Genomic DNA, 15,977 nt, shown 5'->3' with positions numbered 1-15,977 from the left:
TTTATTACAAAAGCAATCCATAGCCCCCTTTTTTCTACATTTATTGGTGCTTGGTCACACTGCAGACTACAGCCAGGTCATTTTAATACCAGAGCGTGAAAATATAACCATTTAAAATGTTTTTTTTTGTCCCAGGCATCAGATGTGAGTGCGCAGAAAATTCTGGCCTTTTTTTGGGTACCATTGTATTTTTTGGAGTGTTTTACAACATTTTGGACACCATATTGCTGACCAAAAAATCTTTAGCTGGCCCAAAAATATTTAGCTACAGTTCTTATATTTATCACTGTGATTTGTACGCCACAAGTGTCGCATATCATTGCAGTAAATATTTTACAATTTTAGTACTCCAACATTTTTTTTTTATTGTCATAGCCTACTTATTTACACAATTTTGGTGGGCCCCAAAAAATAAAAGCCACATTTTGATCAGTCTGATATCTCCGTCAGACACCCAGTCTATCTGTGGTCTCCAAATACTTGCTTTTCAGGCATGCATTCCACTTTTTTGTTTGTCTGCTACCCTAGGTCTATATAGTATTTTGGGGTTAAAATTAAAAAAAAAAAACTCCAGGCCACATATTGAAACAGTCTCTTATCTCAGTCAGATGCTTGTCTGTCTGTGGTCTCCAAATACTTGTTTTTCAGGCATATGTTCCACTTTTTTGTCTGTCTGCTACTCTAGGTCTGTACAGTAATTTGGGATTAAAATTTTGTAAAAACTCCAGACCACATATTGAAACAGTCTGTTATCTCAGTCAGATGCCCAATCTATCTGTGTTCTCAAAATACTTGCTTTTCAGGCATACATTCCACTCTTTTGGCATTATGTTAGCCTACTTCGAGACAGTAATTTTCTTTAAAAAAAGGCTACATATTGAACTTTGCGGTTTCTCTGTCAGACGCCTCTTATTGCATTTGTGTGCTCCTTTGAACTGGTTTTGGTGTGCCTTACCCTAGCTATTAATAAAATTTGTTAAAAACAAAATAAAAAAATTACCAGTATTCCATTTAATTAAGTGTGTTTTTTGGCACACTGATCACATATAAGTTTTCTCAAAATTAATCCATTTGTCTTGTACTTTTAAAATATTTCAGTAGTCCATTTAAAGTGGGCAAGGGGCAGAAAGTGGATGTGATGGTGCATGCAGAGGATGAGGCCGTGGCCAAGCTGAAAGTGGGCCACAACAAAGACCCACATCTCGCTTGACCTTCCTGTCCGAGTTTCAAGGGGACTGCAGCACACCACTATTGAAGCCTGATCAGTGTGAAATGGTTGTTGGTTGGATAGCGGATAATGCTTCCAGTCACTTTCTACCACCACGTCTTCCACATGGTCAAGTCTGAGTAGCCGTGAGTCTGGACCACATATTACTCACCAAGATCCTCCTTCCTCCCACCATGACAAGTGCCTTGAGACAGCTGTTTCCACACTTTGACACCCTGAAGAGATGTTCACTTTTCCCTTTAAAGATTCCGGATTCATGGCCGGTCAACTTGTAGAGGAGCAAGATGAGATCGCAAGTAGTGATGCCCAAGGATTTGAGCAGCCACAGTCACATGAAGGCGATGGTGGAAAAGTGTCACGAGGTGCACGATGATGAGACACAATTGACAGAAAGTCAGGAGGATGAGCAGGGTGCGGATGTGGAAGACGGGGTGGTGGTTGACATTGTAACTGACCCAACCTGGCAGGAGGACATGCAGAGCGAGGACAGCAGCACATATGGGGAAGGAAGCATAGCACCCAACAGGCAAGAAGAAGCAGTGTGGTGGCTGCAGACAGAAGGCGTGCATCCATTCCTCATAACAACATGACAGAAGTTGCCATTCCAACTGTAACATCTTCCTGAATCTGGTTATTTTTTAAAGACTCTGACGATAACTCCAAACAGGCCATTTCCAGCACCTGCCATGCCAGCATCAGTAGGGGTAGCAAAACTGCCAGCCTGACCACCACCAGCATGATCAGGCACATGGCAGCAAAGCACCCGACTTTGTGGGCCGAACCCCAGGCTCCAGGAACACTGTCTGCAGGTGACACCACTGCCTCTTCCACTGTTTTGCGTACAAGCCAATCCCCAGTCCATGGTGCATGCGAAGATGCCTCGGGCCCTGTACCTGTTGTTGCCCACAGTCAACTAGCACCATCATCAAGCCTTGTCCCAGCGCAGCCTTCATTTGTCTATACCCCAGTCTTTGGAACGCAAGCGTAAATACGCAGCCAATGCCCCACAGACCACAGTACTAAATTCTTACATTTCTCCTCTGCTTGTTCTCAAGATGTTGCCTATTAGGCTAGGTGAGATGGAAGCTGTCCGCAACCTAATGGCGGCGGACGTACCAAGGTACTCGGTCCCTAGTCACCACTATTTCTCCCAGTGTGCCGTACCAACATTACACCAGCACGTGTCCCACCACATAACCCGTGCCCTCAACAATAGTAATACTGGGAAAATCCACCAAACCACAGACACATGGACAAGTGCTTGTGGGCAGGAACGGAACATCTCACTGATGGCACACTGGGTTAACATAGTGGAAACCGGGACCCAGTTGGACCTTGGGATGGAACACATCCTCCTGACGCAGAGGATTGCGGGCCCTATGTCAATCGGGGTTGCCCAAACAAAGGTGACAAACTGCACAATGCTAAAGAGTTGTGGACAGTGCTGAAAGAGCAGTCAGATTTTTGGCTGACAACGCTGAACCTATAGCCAGGTATGGTCATTTGTGAAAATGGCCGGAACTTGGTGGCGTCTCTGAGGCAAGGTGAGCTCACACACGTATCTTGCCTGACCCATGTGCTTAACCTAGTCTTTCAACGTTTTCTGAAAAGCTACCCGGAGCTGCCTGATCTGCTAGTGAAAGTACGCCCCCTGTCTGCCCATTTTAGAAAGTCAGCTTCAGCCGCTCTTGCCTTGCTTCAGCAGTGTTTGCAGCTTCTGGCTCACCGATTGGTGTGTGTTGTCTCCACACGTTGGAAGTCTACACTGCATATGTTGGAATGGATTTGTGAGCAGAAGAGGGCAGTTGACGACTACCAGTATCAACAATGCCATCATTATTCAGTTCAGACTCCACACACAAGACCTCAGGAGTGAACATGGATGTCAGACATAAGTACCATCCTCCAAAACTTTGAGGACTGCACCAAGATGGTGAGTGGTGATGATGCCGTAATTAGCATCGCCATCCCACTTCTCTGCATTCTGAAACCTCTCTGCTCACAATTAAAGAGGATGCATTGCAGTTGGAACACGAGGACATGGAGCAAGGAACCATTCAGGGTGATTACACACAGCCCAGCCTCATGTCATCCCAACATGGATTGGTAGACAATGAGGAGGAGGAGAAAGAACAGGAGCTACATTCATGCACTATAGATGGTGCTACAAGCACAACTGTCATACCGTCTGTTCAGCGTGGATGGCCTGAGGACAGGAAGGAGGAGGAGGACAGCATGGTCAGTCATCCTGTTGGTGATGACTCAGAAGTCTTGCCTGTTAGCAGTCTAGCACGCATGGCTAACTGTCCCGTAACTTTCGTATTATTAAAATTTTCGGTGACACTCATTACTGGTTGGTGACACTTCTAGACCCACGTAAAAGGATAACTTTCAATCTTTTCTTCCATAGGCAGACAGGTGTACTAAAATGTTGCAGTACCAGAAAGCTCTTGTAGCGGAATTACGAAAAAGAAAAATCCCATATGAGAACGCAGGCAGCAGACGTCCCAAGGAGTCCAAGCGAGAGAGACAGAAGTACAATCCAGCATAGGCAGGGGAGCAATGGCAAAGTTCTGGGACAGTTTTCTCAGACCCTCCCATCGTGCTGGCACAGAGGCAAGGGGTGCTGTCACAAGACGTGCAATGTTTGGGAAGATGCTGAGGGAGTACCTTGCTAATCGTACAAGCATCCTCCATGATTCTTCTGTGCCTTTTAATTATTGGGTATCCAAGCTGGACACGTGGCATGAACTGGCTCTCTGCACCTTGGAGGTACTTGCCTGCCCTGCTGCTAGCGTTCTGTCAGAGCGGATTTTTAGTGCCACTGGCGGAATTATAACTGATAAGTGTATCAGTCTGTCAACTGAAAATGCTGACAGGCTGACTTTTATAAAAATGAACAAGGGCTGGATTGGGCAAGACTTCTGTACACCACTATTCTCATGCACCTCTTCACAACCACACATGGGTATATGCTTCCTGATTTTGTCTATTTGTTGTTATCCTCCTCCTTATCCTCATCCTCTTCATCCACAACCACTATAACACCAGGGTGAACATATTTTGTGAAGCAAAAGTCACTCAATTCTTGTGCAAGGTTGTTTTATAATGCCCATTACTAATTTGAAACCAAAAAATTTTTACTCCCCAGGGGGAAATGTTTATCAGCCATACACTTAAGGTACCTTCACACATAACGATATTGTTAACGATATCGTTGCTATTTGTGACGTAGCAACGATATCGTTAATGAAATCGTTATGTATGACAGCGACCAACGATCAGGCCCCTGCTGGGAGATCGTTGGTCGCTGAATAAAGTCCAGAACTTTATTTCGTCGCTGGATTCCCCGCAGACATCGCTGGATCGGCGTGTGTGACACCGATCCAGCGATGTCTTCACTGGTAACCAGGGTAAACATCGGGTAACTAAGCGCAGGGCCGCGCTTAGTAACCCGATGTTTACCCTGGTTACCATGCTAAAAGTAAAAAAAAACAAACAGTACATACTTACCTACCGCTGTCTGTCCCCGGCGCTGTGCTCTGCTCTCCTCCTGTACTGGCTGTGAGCCGGAAAGCAGAGCGGTGACGTCACCGCTCTGCTTTCCGGCTCACAGACAGTACAGGAGGAGAGCAGAGAAGCAGAGCACAGCGCTGGAGGACAGACAGCGGTAGGTAAGTATCTAGTGTTTGTTTTTTTTTACTTTTAGCATGGTATCCAGGGTAAACATCGGGTTACTAAGCGCGGCCCTGCGCTTAGTTACCCGATGTTTACCCTGGTTACCGGCATCGTTGGTCGCTGGAGAGCTGTCTGTGTGACAGCTCTCCAGCGACCAAACAGCGACGCTGCAGCGATCCGGATCGTTGTCGATATCGCTGCAGCGTCGCTTAGTGTGAAGGGGCCTTTATTGTATGGGCATTCAAAGTGTAGGAGACCCACTCCTTTAACCCCTTCATGACCCAGCCTATTTTGACCTTAATGACCTGGCCGTTTTTTGCAATTCTGACCAGTGTCCCTTTATGAGGTAATAACTCAGGAACGCTTCAACGGATCCTAGCGGTTCTGAGATTGTTTTTTCGTGACATATTGGGCTTCATGATAGTGGTAAATTTAGGTCAATAAATTCTGCGTTTATTTGTGAAAAAAATGGAAATTTGGCGAAAATTTTGAATATTTCGCAATTTTCACATTTTGAATTTTTATTCTATTAAACCAGAGAGTTATGTGACACAAAATAGTTAATAAATAACATTTCCCACATGTCTACTTTACATCAGCACAATTTTGGAAATAAATTTTTTTTTTTGCTAGGAAGTTATAAGGGTTAAAATTTGACCAGCGATTTCTCATTTTTACAACGAAATTTACATAACCATTTTTTTAGGGACCACCTCACATTTGAAGTCAGTTTGAGGGGTCTATATGGCTGAAAATACCCAAAAGTGACACCATTGTAAAAACTGCACCCCTCAACCACATTCAAGAAGTTTATTAACCCTTCAGGTGCTTCACAGCAGCAGAAGCAACATGGAAGGAAAAAATGAACATTTAACTTTTTTTATTTTCCCAATGGTAAAAGGAGAAACTGAACCAAGAAAGTTATTCAATTTGTCCTGAGTACGCTGATACCTCATAAGTGGGGGTAAACCACTGTTTGGGTGCACGGCAGAGCTTGGAAGGGAAGGAGCGCCATTTGACTTTTTGAATGAAATATTGGCTCCACTCTTTAGCGGACACCATGTCGCGTTTGGAGAGCCCTCGTGTGCCTAAAAAATTGGAGCTCCCCCACAAGTGACCCCATTTTGGAAACTTGACGCCCCAAGGAACTTATCTAGATGCATAGTGAGCACTTTAAACCCTCAGGTGCTTCACAAATTGATCCGTAAAAATGAAAAAGTACTTTTTTTTCACAAACAATTTCTTTTCGCCTCAATTTTTTCATTTTCACATGGGCAACAGGATAAAATGGATAATAAAATTTGTTGGGCAATTTCTCCTGAGTACACCGATACCTCACATGTGGGGGTAAACCACTGTTTGGGCACATGGTAAGGCTCGGAAGGGAAGGAGCGCCATTTGACTTTTTGAATGAAAAATTCCATCGTTAGCGGACACCATGTCGCTTTTGGAGAGCCCCTGTGTGCCTAAACATTGGAGCTCCCCCACAAATGACCCCATTTTGGAAACTAGACCCACCAAGGAACTTATCTAGATGCATATTAAGTACTTTAAACCCCCAGGTGCTTCACAGTAGTTTATAACGCAGAGCCATGAAAATAAAAAATAATTTTTCTTTCCTCAAAAATTATTTTTTAGCCTTGAATTTCCTATTTTGCCAAGGGTAATAGGAGAAATTGGACCCAAATGTTGTTGTCCAGTTTGTCCTGAGTATGCTGATACCCCATATGTGGGGGTAAACCACTGTTTGGGCGCACGGCAGGGCTCGGAAGGGAAGGCACGCTATTTGACTTTTTAAATGGAAAATTAGCTCCAATCATTAGCGGACACCATGGCGCGTTTGGAGAGCCCCTGTGTGCCTAAACATTGCAGATCCCCCACAAATGACCCCATTTTGGAAGCTAGACCCCCAAAGGAACTAATCTAGATGTGTGGTGAGCACTTTGAACCCCCAAGTGCTTCACAGAAGTTTACAACGCAGAGCCATGAAAATAAACAAAAAATTTTCTTTTCTCAAAAATGATTTTTTAGCCCGCAATTTTTTATTTTCCCAAGGGTAACAGGAGAAATTTGACCCCAAAAGTTGTTGTCCAGTTTCTCCTGAGTATGCTGATACCCCATATGTGGGGGTAAACCACTGTTTGGGCACACGTCGGGGGTTTGGAAGGGAAGTAGTGATGTTTTGAAATGCAGACTTGGATGGAATGCTCTGCGGGCGTCACGTTGCATTTGCAGAGCCCCTGATGTGCCTAAACAGCAGAAACTCCCCACAATTGACCCCATTCTGGAAACTAGACCCCCAAAGGAACTTATCTAGATGTGTGGTGAGCACTTTGAACCCCAAAGTGCTTCACAGAAGTTTATAAAGCAGAGCCGTGAAAATAAAAAATCATTTTTCTTTCCTCAAAAATGATGTTTTAGCAACAATTTTTTATTTTCACAAAGGTAACTGGAGAAATTGGACCCCAATAATTGTTGCACAGTTTGTCCTGAGTATGCTGGTACCCCATATGTGGGGGTAAACCACTATTTGGGCACACGTCAGGGCTCGGAAGTGAGGGAGCACCATTTGACTTTTTGAATACAAGATTGGCTGGAATCAATGGTGGCGCCATGTTGCGTTTGGAGACCCCTGATATGCCTAAACAGTGGAAACCCCTCAATTCTACCTCCAACACTAACCCCAACACACCCCTAACCCTAATCCCAACTGTAGCCATAACCCTAATCACAACCCTAACCACAACCCTAATTCCAACCCTAACCCTAAGGCTATGTGCCCACGTTGCGGATTCGTGTGAGATTTTTCAGCACCATTTTTGAAAAATCCATGGGTAAAAGGCACTGCATTTTACCTGCGGATTTCCAGCGTTTTTTGGGCGGATTTCACCTGCGGAGTCCTATTGAGGAACAGGTGTAAAACGCTGCGGAATCCTCACAAAGAATTGACATGCTGCGGAAAATACAATGCAGCGTTTCCGCGCGGTATTTTCCGCACCATGGGCACAACGGATTTGGTTTTCCATAAGTTTACTTGGTACTGTAAACCTGATGGAACACTGCTGCGGATCCGCAGCGGCCAATCCGCACAGTGTGCACACAGCCTAATTCTAAAGGTATGTACACACACTGCGGAAAACGCTGCGGATCCGCAGCAGTTTCCCATGAGTTTACAGTTCAATGTAAACCTATGGGAAACAAAAATCGCTGTACACATGCACGGAAACGCAGCGGTTTACATTCCGCAGCATGTCACTTCTTTCTGTGGATTCCGCAGCGGTTTTACAACTGCTCCAATAGTAAACTGCAGTTGTAAAACCGCAGCAAAATGCGCAGAAAAACTGCGGTAAATCCGCAGTTTTTTAGCACTGCGGATTTATCAAATCCGCTGCGGAAAAATCCGCAGAGGACCAGAATATGTGTGCACATACCGAAATCCTAACCCTAACCCTAACCCTAATTCTTACCCCAACCTTAGTGGAAGAAAAAAAAAATTTCTTTATTTTATTATTGTCCCTACCTATGGGGGTGACAAGGGGGGGGGGGGGTCATTTAGTATTTTTTTTATTTTGATCACTGTGAAAGGTTATATCACAGTGATCAAAATGCACTTGAAACGAATCTGCCAGCTGGCAGATTCGGCGGGCGCAGTGCGCATGCGCCCGCCATTTTGGAAGATGGCGGCACCCATGAAGAAGACGGACGGACCCCGGGAGGTTAGGTAAGTATGATGGGGTGGGGGGGAGCACAGGGGTGGATCGGAGCATGGGGGGGTGGATCGGAGCGCGGGGGGGGTGGATCAGAGTACGGGGGTGGATTGGAGCACCGGGGCGGTGGATCGGAGTGCAGGGGGGGTGGATTGGAGCACGGGGTGGGATTGGAGCACGGGGGGGGCGGACAAGAGCATGAGGGGAGCGGACAGGAGGACGGAGGGGAGCGGAGCTGTGTACAGGACTGATCGGAGGACTGGGGGGGAGATCGGTGGCGGGAAGGTGCAACCAGTGTTTCCAGCCATGGCCGATGATATTGCAGCATCGGCCATGGCTGGATTGTAATATTTCACCAGTTTTAATAGGTGAAATATTACAAATCGCTCTGATTGGCAGTTTCACTCTCAACAGCCAATTAGAGCGATCATAGCCACGGGGGGGGGTGAAGCCATCCCCCCTGGGCTGTACTACCACTCCCCCGTCCCTGCAGATCAGGTGAAATTGGAGTTAACCCTTTCACCCGATCTGCAGGGACGCGATCTTTCCATGACGCCACATAGGCGTCATGGGTCGGATTGGCACCGACTTTCATGACGCCTACGTGGCATCATGGGTCGGGTAGGGGTTAAATTGGGAATAGAGACATGTGAGGACATCCTCCACGTGTCTTCAGGCACCACCACTAGAACTATGGTGACGTTATTCCGCGTTGCAACAGTCACTCAATTTTTGGGAAAAGGTGTTATGATGCCCGTAAATAATATTAAAAAGAAAAGTGTACCCCCCAGGGGGAAGTGTTTCTTAGCTCCTACTCTTAGTGTATGGGCATTCCAAGTATAGGTGAAGCGCTGCTTTTTAATGTTTTTTTTTTTATATAAGACCCAGGCCTTGCATTAACTTCATGGACAAAATTTATGGTAATTAAAAAAAAAAAAAAATAATGTGAACTTCTGTTTCATGTGGCCATACAGTACGTGGTTTCAAATGGTTATTGGAGTGCATGTAACATTGATGCACGGCGGGCCTTGCATTCAATGCATAAGAGAACAGTATGGGAGACATACTTTCTTCTAATGGGAACTATTTTGTCATGAGTCGGTAAAGTTAGTCTGCTGAAAGGCTTATTGGGGTACATGTAAGTTTGGGATTTGCCAGGCCTTGCATTCAATGCACAAGAAAACAGTATGGGAGACACACTTTCTTCAAATGGGAACAATTTTGTCATGAGGTGGTAAAGTACGTCTGCTGAAAGGCTTATTGGGGTGCATGTAACTTTGGGACAAGCCAGGCCTTGCATTCAATGCATAAGAAAACAGTATGGGAGACACACTTTCTTCTAATGGGAACAATTTTGACATGAGGCCCTCAAGTACGTCTGCAGAAACTGTTATTGGGGTGCATGTAACTTTGGGGCAGGGCAGGCCTTGCATTCATTGCAACATTTTTTCAGGAGGCCCTCCTGTACGTCTCATGAAAGGGGTATAGGAGTGCGTCATAATTTTTGGCAGCCCATCCACTCACTGCATAGGCAATAACAGTATAGGAGACACACTGTTTAATGAACATTAAAGCCATCTGATGCCCCTCTAAAAATAGGCTGTGACTTTGAGTCTCTCCTTCATAAATAAAACCAGATGTTTCTCCTTATGTGTCACACAACACATGGCCAGCTAGGGTTGTTAAATGTTACAATGACATTTCCCAGTGAATGCATTTGTATTGGTTAAAAGCAATGTTAAAGTTGAAAAACGCATCAAAAACGCTGATTGTGAACATAGCCCTTGTGGTGGAAGAACATTTTTGGTTGGGGTTACTTATTTTGCTTTATATAATTCATTACCCTGGAAAAGATATTCCTTAACATATTTCCCAGCAAAATCCATTTTCCTTTCGTTTTTGTATGTTTTTTAGTGCGCCTGTAAAAATGGCGTGAAACTCTGACAACATTGTTTACAGCTGTGACTTAGGAGTCAGAAATGCTTCCAGGGGCGATCCCCATGATGTTCCTGTGTCATTTGAGCAGTGTTTCCATCATTTTCAGACGTTTTTAGACCTTAAAAGGACCCCCGGGGGATCGCGGTAAATAGGCCCAGGTTTCTCATAGACTTACATTGAGCTTGGTGCACAGGTCGAGTACCCGAATATTCCAATTTGCTCGACCCGAGCATTTTAGTGCTCGTCCATCACTAGCTATCACATGTAGAATCAAAGACGATTAAGAATTAGAACTGAACCAGGTTCAGGTTAAACCTATAACTGGCACTGAAAACCGAGAATGAGGTGTTTAAACAATGTAAGACTTAGGGTACCATCACACACTGCCATTTCGATCGCTACGACGGTACGATTCGTGACGTTCCAGCGATATCGTTTCGATATCGCTGTGTCTGACACGCAGCAGCGATCAGGGATCCTGCTGAGAATCGTACGTCGTAGCAGATCGTTTGGAACTTTGTTTCATCGCTGGATCTCCCGCTGTCATCGCTAGATCGGTGTGTGTGACACCGATCTAGCGATGCGATCCAGCGATGCGTTCGCTTGTAACCAGGGTAAACATCGGGTAACTAAGCGCAGGGCCGCGCTTAGTAACCCGATGTTTACCCTGGTTACAAGCGTAAAACTAAAAAAAAACAAACAGCACATACTTACATTCTGGTGTCTGTCAGGTCCCTTGCCATCTGCTTCCCGCACTGTGACTGCCGGCCGTAAAGTGAAAGCAGAGCACAGCGGCTGTGCTTTCACTTTCACTTTACGGCCGGCAGTCAGTGAGTGCGGGAAGCAGACGGCAAGGGACCTGATGGACACCAGAATGTAAGTATGTGCTGTTTGTTTTTTTTTAGTTTTACGCTTGTAACCAGGGTAAACATCGGGTTACTAAGCGCGGTCCTGCGCTTAGTAACCCGCTGTTTACCCTGGTTACCCGGGGACCTCGGCATCGTTGGTCGCTGGAGAGCTGTCTGTGTGACAGCTCCCCAGCGACCACACTACGATTTACCTACGATCACGGCCAGGTCGTATCGCTGGTCGTGATCGTAGGTAAATCGTATAGTGTGACGGTACCCTTACCCTAAGACTCAAAGCAGGGAGGTCATTAAATGCAATATTAGGAATTAACCCACAAGCTACCTGCCAGAAGGTTCAGATTGGTAAATTGAAGAAAGGCAAGTACAGGCAAAGGCTTTGCACTAGTATGGTTTTATAAAATCTTGCTCCTTAATTGATAGTAAAGGAACAAAGTTGTTAAAGTAGAAAAGTCATGCAGTATAAACTGGCTTAATTTGTATCTCATTTTATTTTTTATTTTTTGCTTTCTATATTTAGTATTGTATTTAATCTAGAAGGAAAGCCATGTTTTTCAAGGGCTTGTGATCGTAGCTGCATGTACAGTAGGTGTGTAGTGCAGCTTACATGCTTCATTTTGATTTATAAAGAAATTACCGTATTTGAATAGCATATACTATATTGTGAAAGTTACTTTAGTAAGAAAGGAATCCAAATACGGTATATAATTTAATTGCATAATGCTAATTCCCCTTAACGATTTACATACATTGTAGTGTAAATGAAAATCCTTAATTTTATGATCTACTGCATTGAAAAGTACATTTTTATTTGATTATTATTTTGCATGAATATAATTTGTATTAGAATTACAAAGCATTTGCCTTAAATAAATGTTTCTTTGTTTTAGGAGCACTTTCCTGTGCATTTAAAACTTGCATCTTTTACTCTTAAGAAAAAGTAATATTTAATAGTAGGTGCAGTAGTCGGCTCTTAAGACAGCAGAAATTATCCTTGATTTTGCATTTGACACTTTAAAAAAATGGACTTCCAATATAATAACATTCAGAACACTGGCTTTAATGCTCATGAACAAAGTATGCCTCCAGGCTATAGAAAACCTGGGTCACTGGTAATTTGATGTACTGCAGCTTCAAAAAAGAAGACATTCTGTATATTAATCTTTTTATCTGCAATGCCCTAAATAAGATTCAATCCAAGCTTCAAAAAATCCAGTCTCTATAACTTTGCAGCATTTATAAAATATACTTTGTTTGAAATCGGTTTAATCTGTTTCAAAATAAATGCTTCTTTTACATCTGCACGCCAAAATCTAGAAGTAAAATATGGTCCAAATACAAATTCAGTTTAAACCTGCAAATAAAATTCTGTCCGTGTCTCACTGTCTGGTTTATGCATTATACCAGCGATTAGGCTGATTAATGTTAAAGTCCCATTTTAAAAAAAATACACATTTGGTATAACTGCATCTGGAACTGTCCAGAATATAAAACTGTCACACTATTTAACACAAAAATTAAAAAAGTGCCAAAAATACTATGCTTTTTTATTTTTTCATCATACCACCAAAAAAAATTGTACTAAAATGCAATCAAAAAGACAAATTGAAATAAAAATGGTGTCGCTAAAAATGTCATCTTGTCCTGGAAAAATTAAGCAACCCTACAGCTGTATGTTACAGCTCTCAGAATATACTGATGCAAAAACAATTCTTTTTATTTTTTTTTATAAATGTGTTGTGTAAAAGCGGCAAAACATAGAAAAAAAATATAAATGTTGTATCGCTGTAATCCTACTGACCCCAAGAATAAAGCAGCTTTATCACTTTTACCATATGATGAAAGGCATAAAAATACTGGAAAAAAAAACAATTCTTGAATTGCTGTTTTTTCTTTTTTCATTCTGCCTCCCAAAAATCAGAATAGAAAGCGATCAAAAAATGTTATGTGTCCAAAAATAGGTAGATGTTGGTCAAAAATCTTTAGTAAAATTATGGAAATTTTTAGCAAACAGCAGTACTAGCATTTTTGCTTTTTGGTGTAAACATTCATATTGATGTTGCTGCTCAATATTGTTACCTGAGGTAGACTGTACAGCTGGGCAGCCATAAAACATAGAATCCAAGGCAAAAATAAAATCTATATATATCAATTATCTGTGAAGCACAACATTTTTCTGTAAGTTTTCCAAATATTTTATTTGGTTTATGTAAATTTTTAGTTTTTACTGGTTCAAAAAAAATCTTACACCACAGGATTATATTTATAACCTCTATTTATTCTAAATTACTGTCTAGACATAATGGGCCTCAATTATTAAATTGCTAAAAAGAATCTAATCAGCGTTCAGCCTTCACTTCTAAAGTTGCTTTGGTTAAATGAAAGCTGTTCTGGTATTGGTTGTAATGGGCAACAAAGATAACGGATCTTTTAGACAGTTTTGCATCAATCTTCCATATTGTCACACAGACACAGACAATACCAGTGGCTGCTGATAAGTCTATGGCTTTATCCAGAAAGATACGAGCTAGGTAGATGAAACTTTACATTTATTCCACATACTCTCCACTGATGTCAACACACTTCTTACATCAGTATTCCAAGTTCTGTAAACCTTGAAAAAAGAAGGATTTGGGCTGGGCCTCAAACCAGGCATCCGTAACACCTATGGCATCAGAAATGGTGTGATATTTGGTACCCCATGCTGTGTCGGAGGGAGCTAGATCTGGCGAATAATGTGGGTGGTCAACCAACTGGAAGCCCAGCTCCACCAGTTTTGCCTTGGTCGCTTTTGCAGTGTGAGCGGAGATGTTATCTTGCAGGAACAAAATTCCTTGGATAGCTTGCCGCGCCTTTTGGCCTTCAGAGCTGTCCTCAATTGGTCCAAAAGTTCAGTGTAGTACCTTGCATTGATGGTGGAACCCTTTTGAAGGTAGTCCACTAGCAGCACGCCCTCCTTATTCGAGAACACAGACGCCATCATCTTTGCACCTTGAATTTTTTTGGATAAGGAGAACCACTGTACCTCCACTCTTTTGACTGCTCCTTAAAGCCCAGTCTCCAAGTGCTAAAAGGATATCCACATGGGCACAGGAAAATCTTTAACTTGCCAAACTATATTAGGTTGTATGGTTTGTGTAAAAGAACAGAAAAAAATGAATCCATAAGGATGTATTTTCAGTATCTGGTCAGGTGTGCAATGTGGTTGATATAAACAGGATGCCTCAAGAATGGTTGAATCTAGAATTTGAGATAAAGATCTTTTTCTTTAGCAATTATTCATTGTGTTCAATTGCATTACAAGAAGTCAAATTAGTAAATTAATAGAAAAAGTATTCATGCTTGAGAGATGATTTTATCTAATAATCTAAGAGTAGGAAGGAATTAGGCATTTTCTACATAATTGGCTTGAACCACTCATTTATATTGATATACTGAACATGTTCTCTACTTGCAGGAAATGGAACACTAATTGGGGCATCAGCAAATGTTGTATGTGCTGGGATTGCAGAACAGCATGGATATGGATTTTCCTTTATGGAATTTTTCAGGTTTGCTTCAGTTTTATTTTAAATCTATTTTGTTGATGTCCTGTGAATAGTAAATGGCAAGGGACACGCACCCTAGGGTTGAGTCCCTGATTCCAGTGTCATTTATTGGTCTGCGTTGTGTCATTTTGATACAATCCATTTTCACTACTGCAGATCTAGCAGTGCTCTGAATACTGCGCTCTATAAAACTTTTCCAGCTTTCTGTATATTCTGTACATTGATAAAAAGCTGCTAATCCGTGGTGGAGCGCGGTTTCTCAGTGCATGAGGACTAGGTGTCACAAGACAACTAGTCATTTACTCATGGTCTCTAACTGATAAACACTGGTTTCAATACTGATTTCATTGAAATAACGCAGAGCCTAGTAAGTGACACTTCACTGAAATCAGGTTCCCAGCCCCTACATCGTGCTTTTATCAGATTACACAGCAAATATCTGCTGATAGATTCCCTTTAAATAGATCTTGTAGCCCTGATGCACTTATTTTGCAAATTCGTGTGAGAATTGCTGTATAATCTTGATATTAATGTAAGCATTTGAGCTGCAGCACATTTTAAAAGGCATATTTAAAAAAATTAGGTGCGAAAAAGGGGTTTTATTGTTTTCCATTAATAGACCATTAAAGTAAGTGCACCAGTATCATAAGAGATAAGATCTGTTAAGCAATGCATGCAGCTTGGATTGTAATATTTTGTGACAAACTCTTTAAATTTAATTATGGTTTGAAATAGCAAATAATTGTATATTAGGGTTTGCAGTGTTTGCTGCAGCATTTCATGAAACTATCACTTTCTGGGATGCTTGAAACAGGACAACCTTTGAGTCAAATGATTAGATGCTTAAACAGTCATTCCTGAGGTTCTGATGTTTTTTGCCATCCATATGATCCTTATAGTCGAGTTGGAGAGTCAGTGTTGGCTAGCAATGGCGCCCGTAAAAAAACAAAACAAACCAAAAAAAAACCCTGCAATGTCATTTTCCAAATGTGCCCCCCAAAACTATACTTGT

The 15,977-nt window shown here is 42.5% G+C and overlaps 1 protein-coding gene across 2 annotated transcripts in view; it reads left to right on the top strand.

Annotated features, from left to right (window-relative positions):
- The window catches only part of OCA2 (OCA2 melanosomal transmembrane protein), an 809,946-nt gene that overhangs the window by 720,482 nt on the left and 73,487 nt on the right, over positions 1–15,977 (top strand). For both annotated transcript variants that reach the window (XM_069757832.1, XM_069757833.1), the window contains one exon: positions 14,875–14,968. In XM_069757832.1, coding sequence (XP_069613933.1) covers positions 14,875–14,968 — 94 coding nt within the window. The remainder of the gene's footprint in view (positions 1–14,874; positions 14,969–15,977) is intronic.

This window comes from Ranitomeya imitator, chromosome 3 (assembly GCF_032444005.1).
Source record: "Ranitomeya imitator isolate aRanImi1 chromosome 3, aRanImi1.pri, whole genome shotgun sequence".
Lineage (NCBI taxonomy): Eukaryota > Metazoa > Chordata > Amphibia > Anura > Dendrobatidae > Ranitomeya > Ranitomeya imitator.
The sequence above is the reverse complement of the archived record's forward strand: the minus strand, read 5'-3'. Positions and strand labels throughout refer to the sequence as shown.